Source organism: Cyprinus carpio, chromosome A6, assembly GCF_018340385.1.
Source record: "Cyprinus carpio isolate SPL01 chromosome A6, ASM1834038v1, whole genome shotgun sequence".
Taxonomy (NCBI): Eukaryota; Metazoa; Chordata; class Actinopteri; order Cypriniformes; family Cyprinidae; genus Cyprinus; species Cyprinus carpio.
The window spans coordinates 14,308,782-14,319,399 of record NC_056577.1 but is presented as its reverse complement, the minus strand read 5'-3'; the positions used below and the strand labels follow the sequence as shown (position 1 = coordinate 14,319,399).

Genomic DNA, 10,618 nt, shown 5'->3' with positions numbered 1-10,618 from the left:
TATTAAGACCAGACCACTATAGTAATGGTAAAGGAACTAAATAAATAATAAGATTTTTTGTAATCAATCATGAACTGCAAATAGCCCTAATATTTTTAGCTATTTTAAGATATGCACCCATTCAATTTTAGTTGTATTCCTAATATCTTGAAAACGCATAACAGAAAAATGCTATTGTCATCACAATAATTATGAATTACATGAATCACGTAAATGACAGCCAAACTTTCAATTCAAAAGTTTTAAGTATACTTTAAGTATAACAGTAGCAAACTTTGAGTACACAACTAGTTTACCTCTATGTTTGTAGTTTGTACTGCAATTATACTAAAAGTGAACTTATCGGTATACTGATAGTTTACTAATTAAATACTTTGTACACTTTGAAGTATAGTCTCAGTAAACTAGTTTAGTAGTTTTATACTGCAAGTATACTCCTAAGTTTTCTTTAAGTGAACTTTACATCATATTATAAGTATACTACTATGTCCCTATTTAGGTTTTAATTTGTATATATTTAGTTGTATGAATATCTGAACATACAAAACATCCAAAGAAAGAACAGGGTATCTGCTTGTACACAAAAACATTTTTTTCTAGCTTCATGCATTCTTTTTTTTAAAAAATTTAATGTGGGTAAGTTTAATATTTAGTGGTTAATTAAGAAATAAAATTGAACAAAAAGCTGAAAAAAGACTATGAATTGGATTCAGAATGATAATCAAAACTTAGATGGAGTCGATCAACACCCCAAAGCTTGACTGTCATTATTACCTCTTCATCGGTCCACATTTTATTCCATAACGTTACAGTTTTGATGCTGTTTCATGTCAAAAGATCGTGTTAGATTACACCTGTTACTATCTGTTGTTTCTTTTTTTTTCTTCACTTGTGTTTTTTTGGAAATTCTGTGCAGAAGATGTGTACTAGCGCCCTCTACCGTATAACAATGAAAACACAGATTCTAGGAGCACAAGTATAGCTCAAATATATTTAGACTTTTTGTAAGTATGTCAGGTATACTTGAATGTCATTTTAAGTATATTTCTGAGAAGTACATAAAAAGTAAACTAAAAGAATATTTTCCTATTTTTAGTTTAAAATAAGTATATTAATAGCACAGGAGTTATTTTATGATTGTTTGGGCAGTCTCAAACTATAGCTTAAACTTCTCAAAATACAGTCCGCTTCAGATTAGATTTAATCTATGCACAAAACAAAAAAAAAACAAAAAAATCAACATTTTTGTCTAATTCTGATTGGGTGGGCAATACAGTCACTTGGGTGGACTCAGCCCATCCCCTTCCCATGCCTGGAGCTGGCCCCAAACTGTTTCATGTATTATGTATTTCGGCAGAATTAACTGTTTGTTATTTATTTAATGAAGTATGAGTGACCCCTGCTGGCGTTATGATGCATCTTTCAACTTTAATTTTGAGACCCCGCCCTTCCCCTCATGCGGAGTTATGTTGATGTGTGCGCGTGTCTGTGTGGAAGCCCACAGTTTTCAAAGTGAGAAGATAATATTATTGTATGTATTAGTTTTCTGTTTCAGGTATGATTCTGTATTTCCAAATGTGCGTCAGTTTCCACTGTAATTACGCTAGCAAACTTGCGCTGTGCCGCGAATCTGTCTGTTTTATAAATAAAAGAAGACGGAAACACGTTTTCTCATGCTGAGCGATAAGAAGATGTATGTGTGTGAGAAAATATCATATATGATGCTAAAACAATAAATGACACAGCAGATGATAAGAGCTAATTTTCTCTGGCTAATTTTTATTTAAGCTCCATTAGATGAGTCATGTTCGGAACATTCTCTTGCCCTTTACTGTTGCTGTCAGCAACTATTTTTTAGCGGAAGTACAGCATTTAAGGCTTAAAAAACAACAAACATTTCAATACATACATTTTTGGTTTTAATAGTTTTTATTGTGTTGTAACCGTTTTATAAAAGCAATAAGGTACGAGAGGCTGTGCTGTATAGTGAATAAATCACGGCTAAAGAAGGGGATGCAGTGACTCAGCTTTGTGTAGTGCCTAACAACGCCCTTCATCCGTGATTTAATCACAGTACAGCATGGCCTCGAGTACCTTATTGCTTACACACCGAAACACACACATTTATAAAATCAGGCAGTGGAAAGTCCCCAGGAAGATGTGAAACCATGTGTGTGTTAGAGTTCTAATTAGAGTCTGTTTTTGCGCTAATAGAAGGATGTGGGAGTTTGAGAGGTTAGAGATCATTGGGCTCTGTGTTACAGCAAACACAAATAAACCGAGAGAGCAGGGTCAGAGGACCATGCTCTGATTTCATGTGTCCATGTTTGTCCCTCTGCTGTCTGGAGGAGAAGCAAACGTATCATCAGCCGCTCACAGCTCAACCTCCTGCTGCTGATTCACTCTGCAGCCCCCAGGCCTGGGGGGGTTTCCAGAGTTTGGGAGCGTCTGGGGAATCACTGCTTGAAGTGGAGGAGGACGAGCGAGGGGGGGAGGAGAGATAAACTGTGTGTGTGTGTGTGTGTGTGTGTGTGTGTGTAGAGAGTGTATGTGTGCTGTGTGTTGGAGTGTGTGTGTGTGTGTGTGTGTGTGTGTGTGAGAGTGTGTGTGTGTGTGTGTGTGTGCTGAAGCGTGCTTGATTAATCATGCCAGTGAAGCACTAACGGAGAGTGTTTGTTGTAGAACATGTCAGATGTGAATGAACATGTTCATCTTCAGCTCAGGCTCCTGAGGCTCTTCAGTTCAGTGAAGGTCCGTGTAAACACACGCTAACTCCAAACACGTCACGTGACCTCCAGCGCTCATGTGTTCTGGGTGGTTTCTAGAGTGCTTTCTGGGACATTTAGTGATTTAGCACATTATTATGAGGGGAATGAATTACATACACTGTATAAAATGCAAATCTGTAAATACAAACAAATTTGTAAAAAAAACTACTATGATTTCAAAATGTGTTTACTTGAAAGTTCTTTGTAATTACTTGTGACGTTCACTAGCACTTTGAGTGAAAACGGTTTAAAGTCCTACACCACATTTTTTCAGTCTATACTAAAAATACGTGACTATAATAATAGTGTCCCTGCAGCACAGAAGCAGTCATCAGTAGCACAGGAATACAACAATACATTGTATGAGTCACAATTATACATTTCTCTTTTATGCCAAAATCATTAGGATATTAAGTAAAGATCATGTTCCATGAAGATATTTTGTAAATTTCCTACCGTAAATATATCAAAACTTAATTTTTGGATTAGTATTATATGCATTGTTAAGAACTTCATTTGAACAACTTTAAAGATGATTTTCTCAATATTTAGATTTTTTTTGCTCCCTCAGATTCCAGATTTTCAAATAGTTGTATCTCAGACAAATATTGTCCTCCTAACAAACCACACATCAATGGAGAGATTATTTATTCAGCTTTTTTATAAAAAAAAAAAAAAAAAAAAAAGACCATTATGACTAGTTTTTTGTGCTCCAGGGTCATAAGGGTCGCAAAATCTGATAAATGTGATCATAAGGCATGAAAATATTAAGACAGTATTAACAAATTACATCATGATTTTCTGATCAAAAGCACTAGAAATTGATCTGATTGGCTTTGTTTGTTTATTATGGTTTGGTTGCTAGGGTGTTCTGGTGGTTGCTAGGGTATTGCTGAATTGTAGGGGTGTTGGTGTATGGTTGGTGGAGGATTCCATGGTTCTTTATAGTGGAAACGTTTTTTAGATGCTCTTCAGACTAAGAACTATTGTTCTTTTCAAGAATGACTGAAAGGTTCTGAAACACTGTTTTATGGCATCATCATTACATATTCCAGGGGTGTAGCACGCTCCTGATCTGAGGAATCATTCATGAGAGAATCAAACACATTTCTCTTCATTAACTGGCTCGGGTTTCCTCAGCATGGCATCATCATCTCACCAGTGGATCTGTCTCCTCACAATGGCATCTGTTGTTTACAGTAGGGGTGCACATATTTACAGCAGACTGCAGCCAGTAAATATAATACGCTGGATTGAAGCGCTCCTCCATATGCTGCTGCGTTTGGTCTGATTTATCTGCATCAAACCACGGCTTTGACCTGCGGATTCAGCATCTGTGAACGAGCAAAACGCTGCTTTAAAACACGAGGAGGGAGGCGGGAGAGAGAGAGAATAAAGAGTGTTTCCCGAGGAAACTCCTCCTAATGTAAGACAGAAGGAGCTCGAGGACACAGCGGTGAGTCTCAGCTTTACATTTCTTCTGGACTTCTCAAGTCTTTGTGTGAGAGCTTCAGTCAGACAGCAGTTTGGCTGCACGAGTCAGGCGAGGTTTTTCATCTCATCTATTTGGACAGAGATATAGAAGTGTGTGAGGATTGTTTGATGAGATTGATAACTTGTGTGAGGACGTGGCTCTTGTGCTCTCTCTAGAGCGGTTTTCATAAGTACAGCTGCTGCTGCATCTCAATGATTCATTCAGGTTTGAGGACTGTTCTTTAAAAGCAATGTTATAGACTGCAAAAAAAGCCTAATTAAAATGAGAAGCGTGCATTATAAAGTGTTCTGAAGAGAGAAAGACGGAGATGATGCTGCAGACACTTCTAAGAGTGAATAATAATGTGTTGAACTTACTCTGAAGAACAGAACGAAAGCAAGCAAGCAGCTCTTTTCCATGTGTGATTGAGCCATAGATGATGAGATCCATAAATGTCATTTTTTATAACAGTTTTTATCTCTTGTTCGTGTTCTGGAGATTTCATTACTGACACACACATTTAACCTCAGGCTCCTGCTGCATGATGGGAACATCTCTCATATGGTTTTTGTATGACAGGGTGGTTTATATTTGAATAATTATTAGACTGGCAGTATTTTATGGATGTTAAGATCATTCTTTCTTGAGTTTATATACGGATCACACACAGCGCTGTGCATGTTAAATGTGTCTGATGCCATGATCGGATCGGGTGTGAACAACTTGAACTGAATTGAGATCATGATCACTGGTAGTGAACTAAACTGAATCAATATTGAACCTGAATAACAGATGACATTGCTGTCTTTTGTAGAACTGCTGAATTGAACTTGTTTGAGGAATTTTTCATGCTTGATCTGAAACTGAACTCACATAGTTGTCTTTTAGCTGTTTTACAGCACAATCTGAACTGTCTCCACAGTTGAGTTTCCGTTTGTCACTAGATGTGTTTTTATGCAATTTTTGGGATATTGCTTAAAAAACTTATAATGGAAATGCCAAGATATGCATAAAATCTTGAAATGTGCATAAAAAGCTTGAGGCTGATACATTTTGGGATGGAAACAAAGCTATATTTGCAATTTTTTTTTTTTTTGCAATAATTTTTTTTTTTTGCACAAGTAAATTTACAACATTCCAACCAAGCAAAAATGATGTGTTCAAACCCAAACAAAAGACAATAATGTGCATTTGATCAGATATAACTGAAGTACAAGGTTATGAGTTACATGATGTGAATGCTTGGCCAAAGAGACGTGTCTTTACAGTTTTTTTCAGCTGCTTGCACACATTTTCAAAACTTTACACACAAATCTAAGAACCGCAAACACAAAATGCAAAATGCCTCTCATCCCTTGCAAAATGAAGCACTGCATTCAAAATATCACAAACACATCTCAAAAGAAACACCTTTGGCATAATATTAATTCCTGTTAGATGTGTGTGTTACATAGAGAACTGTGTTGTGTTTTGCAAAAAGTGTTTTATGAAAGTCTGAGAATTAGCATATGTTTTTTTAGATTTGGTGTGTGCTTCTGCTGTTTGAGTGTCAGCTTTCAGAAACTGTGTGACGAGTGAAGATTCTGTGTGTAAGCAGCTGAAAAGATTTAAACAGAGCGAGTGAGTCCTAAAGCAGGTTCCCGGAGCAGGGCCTTCACTGTGCTCCTGGTCTGCAGGTGTCGTGATGTTGGCTGTGTTTTCTGCTGCTGGCCTCCGTGGCATCCGTCCCTCCTCCCTCCAGACCCACGCCCAGATACTGCCGCAGGTGCTGCGATCACCTGGACCCGCCCCTGAGCCCCGCCCCCCAGGCTGCAGCCAATCACATGCCGGAGATCCGCACCATCATTAACATGACCATCCTCAAAGGTGAGACGGAGCTGGACTCTAACACTTCACACACTCTCTGAGCTGGTACTTTTGAATAATTACTTTGAGAGTATTATTAAAGTAGATTTCTAGATAGTATGACTGTATTCCCGACGTACTACTCCAGCTAACAGGGAGTTTGTATAAATGTTAGGACAAAACAGTCTTAAAACAATGTTCCCGAGATGTTTACAGTATACAACCTAAATTTGTTACCTGCTGGATAATAAAGTGTCCATCAGATGTACACTTGAGAATTTTCTCTTTCCATATACCCACCTTATAGTAGAATTATGCAGAATTAAGGTTTGTTTTGCTGCAGGACCCTGATTTTACATTTTACTCTGGTGACCCAACAACACTCTACCAAAGTTTATTGTTCTCGCTCAACATTAAAATGTGTGAATAATATTATAGATTTTGAAGTTTAGGGTGTCCATGTTGTTTCATCTGTGTAATTTGACTAGATTCTTTAAAGTGGCAGATAAGTTATTACCATAATACTGTAGAGTTTGATGGACACACACCTTTGGAAGTGTTTTCTCCAGAGTCTATTCTGCTGTTGTAATTATACACAATTATATGTTTGGTTGCAGTTTTAGCGTTTGTTTTTTCATCGCTGTGTCCCAGTTTTGTTCAGAACTGCAGCTCTAGAGGAACAAACGAAGAAGCCAAAAAGAAAAAACGTAACACTTGTGGACTTGTTCTTCTGTAATGTTCACTCTTCACCCGCAGTGGTCAAATCCATTACAGTTCAGAGAGATTCCTGGAAACTGACCACAAGAGGCCTTGCCTTAGGACGCTGTGAAGTCATGTGACCATATTATGTATAAGGGGTAATTTTGCTGTCAATGCGTAGAAACCACTGCTCACTGGAAAGCATTTTAATCTGCAAATAGTCTAAAAGACAAAATACAGACAAAAACTGTAACTAGATTTTCACTTTCTGAAATGTGAGTGGTGCTTCAGAGCGAAATGTGTACTTTATTGTCCAGACCGTGAAAATCATGCGTCCGATCATTTAGGAAAGCAACAAGGGCTTGATGACATCACTGTAAGCACTAGTAGTAGTGAACACTGACACGTCACGTATACAATAAACCACTTCCTGCTTGACTCTTTGCTGGAGCTCCAAGTTTGATGTTTCTAGAATTGTTCAGTCACTTTGTAAAGAATGAATCAAAAGCGCACAATCGTTACCACAGATATTTCACAGTGATTGAGGTTAGAGGATCTGGTTCAGGACATTAATAATGATAACTAACCCTACAGGCTGGAAATCCATCAAAACACTTGTTGAATCTTCTGCAATCTTTGTGCTAATGACACTGTGTGCTTTAGATTCAAGGTTCCTTTGAGTCTGATTGAGAAAACAGACAGATTCAAACATTTACATGATTTTTCCCGTTGATTGGATTATTTCAAGTATTACACCAGTCCTTTCAATTTGACTGAAATTTCATCGGGATCAGCATCAGGAACTAACATCACCTAGAGCTAACATGGCTGAAGACTGTTAGGAGCATTAGTGAACCAAAAATGGTTGAGCATCCATAATGACATTGGGCCGTGTGAGAAATGAGAGGAAAAACCTCTCAGAATCACAGTATAATTCTGATCCAAACCAGAAAAAGATGTGAAAGCAAACACAGTACTGGTGTACTCACTTCACCTGCTTGACTTCTAAAACTGATTACCAGTGTTGGGCAAAGTTACATTACAATATTGCATTACTCCATAAAAAGTTACTCATTGTGTTACTCAGTTACTTTTTATGGAAAGTAATGCATTACAATATTGTGCTTCTCCATAAAAAGTAAGTAATTTGGTTACTCTATTACTTTATATGGAAAATAATGCATAAACAATATAGTGTTACTCCATAAAAAGTAACTAATTAGGTTATTTAGTTACTTTTTATGAGAAGTAATGCATTGCATTAAACTCTTGAGAATAAAAGTGCTTCACAGTGATAGAAGAAACCTTTTTGTCTAAATGGTTTCATAAAAGAACCTTTAACATCTGGAAGAACCTTTCTGGTTCACAAAAGCTTCTTTGTGGCGAAAGAAGGTTCTTCAGATTACAAAAAGGTAAGAAAGAGATTGTTCTTTAAAGAACCTTTGACTGAATGGTTCACTGTGGAACCAAAAAGGGTTCTTCTATGGCATAGCTGTGAAGACTCTTGTAAGCACCTTTATTTTTAACAATGTACAGTACAGGTCAAAAGTTTGGAAACATTACTATTTTTTATGTTTTTGAAAGAAGTTTCTTCTGCTCATCAAGCCTGCATTTATTTGATCAAAAATACAGAAAAAAAAATTTAATATTGTGATATATTATTACAATTTAAAATAATAGTTTTTAAATTTATTATACTTTAAATTATCATTTATTTATGTGATGCAAAGCTGAATTTTTAGGATCATTATCACATGATCCTTTAGAAATCATTCTAATATGATGATACATTATCAAAGTTGGAAAACAGTTCTGCTGCTTAATATTTTTTCAGAACGTGATACTTTTTTAGGATACTTTGATGAATAAAAAGTAAAAAAAAAAAAAAAAGAAGCTATGATTTTAAAATATAAATATTTTGTAATAACAATATACACTACTGGTCAGTAATTTGGGGTCAGTAATTTTTTTTCTTTCTTTTTTTTTAAATAAAATCAATACTTTTATTCAGCAAGGATGTGTTAAATTGATAAAAAGTGATATTATTTAAATTATATTATTACTTTTATTCAGCTTAGATTTTTATTTTTAATTTTGAATAAATGCAGTTCTTTTTAACCTTTTATTCATCAAATATATAAGACAGCAGAACTGTTTCAACACTCATAATAAATCAGAATATTAGAATGATTTCTAAATGATCATGTGATAGACTGGATGTTACATGTGACACTGAAGGCTGGAGTAATGATGCTGAAAATGTCAGCTTTGCATCACAGGAATAATATTATTTTTTTTTAAAGTATATTCAAATAGAAAACTATTATTTTAAGTTGTAATAATATTTCACAATATTACTGTTTTTTCTGTATTTTTGATCAAATAAATGCAAGGCTTGATGAGCAGAAGAGACTTCTTTCAAAAATATTAAAAATAGTAATGTTTCCAAACTTTTGACCTATACTGTTTGATTGCATTACTTTTTGTCACCTGAGCTGGGATTCCTTATTTGTTTTTATAAGAAAACCTCCCAAAAGTTATGTTTTGTGGCAACTGTAAAGGCCCTTTCACCACAAAAGTGGAGTGAATAATCTTAAGGCTGCAGAAAACGCCTCTGCACTGATTTCTCTCAACACAGGGACAGGAGAGCTGTCCGTGAATAAATGGGAAAACAAAGGAACTGGCGTTACTTGTTTGAAAAACTAACTCTGATATTTACTTGTAAATTTAAAAGTAATGCTTTACTTTACTAGTTACTTAATAAAAGTAGTTTGATAACATAACTCACACTACTTGTGATGCATTACCCCCAGCACTGCTGATTACACGCTGACTGAGATCACTGACTGATTGTTGACAGGGGATAAAGGAGAGCGTGGGGACAGAGGGACGCCTGGTAAAGCCGGAGTGGACGGACCCCTTGGACTCAGAGGTGTGACGGGGCCCAAAGGCAGTAAAGGAGACACCGGGGCCCCGGAGACCCCTGCAAAATCCAGCAGTCGTCCTTCTCCGTGGGCCGAACGTAAAGCTCTGCACAGTGCTGATCACTACCAGGCCCTGATCTTCGACACAGTCTTCGTGAACCTGGGCGAACACTTCAACATGTTCAAGGGGAAGTTCTACTGCTTCGTCCCAGGAGTCTATTTCTTCAACGTCAACATTCACACCTGGAACTTCAAGGAGACGTACCTGCACCTGATGCACAACGAGCGGCCGCCGGTGATCCTGTACACACAGCCCAGCGACCGCTCCATAATGCAGAGCCAGAGCGTCATGCTGTCGCTGGAGCTCAACGACGAGGTCTGGGTCCGGCTCTACAAGCGCCAGCGCGACAACGCCATTTACAGCGACGACGTGGACGTCTACATCACCTTCAACGGACACCTGGTGGCTCCTAAAGTCTAGGAGCAGGGACCGCATTATTTGCGCAGTATTTGAGTGTGTAGAGGCCAAAAAAGGCTTGTCTTAGTTTTTTTGGTTTCTAGTCAAAATATAAAAAAAAAATTCTTAAATCAAGATGTGTTTACTTTAGAAGCAAAAAAAATAAATAAATTAATAAAAATTAAGATATTTAGCATTATTTTATAGGGGGGTAAAAAATAAACTAAATGAAATGCATTTTGCTTAAAACAAGTGTACTGGCAGATAATTTTACTTATTTAAGGCAAAATGCCCCTAATTTTGTTCCACTCCCCCCCCCCCCCCCCAAAAAAATAAAATAAAAAAACTAAACAAGGCTAAATATCTTGTGTTGTTTATCAAGTAAATTCATCGTAATTTAAGAATTTTTTTAGATATATTTTTTTTGGATAGAAGAAAATATGTTTTGATT

General features: G+C 36.7%; 1 protein-coding gene across 1 annotated transcript; it reads left to right on the top strand.

Moving 5' to 3' along the window:
- The first annotated feature begins 4,145 nt into the window (after positions 1–4,145).
- Positions 4,146–10,313, top strand: LOC122145295 (complement C1q tumor necrosis factor-related protein 1-like). The gene is made up of 3 exons (XM_042758145.1): positions 4,146–4,224; positions 5,919–6,108; positions 9,647–10,313. The coding sequence occupies exons 2-3, from the start codon at positions 6,066–6,068 to the stop codon at positions 10,189–10,191; spliced, it is 588 nt and encodes a 195-aa protein (XP_042614079.1). The 5' UTR covers positions 4,146–4,224; positions 5,919–6,065; the 3' UTR covers positions 10,192–10,313.
- Positions 10,314–10,618: the final 305 nt, after the last annotated feature.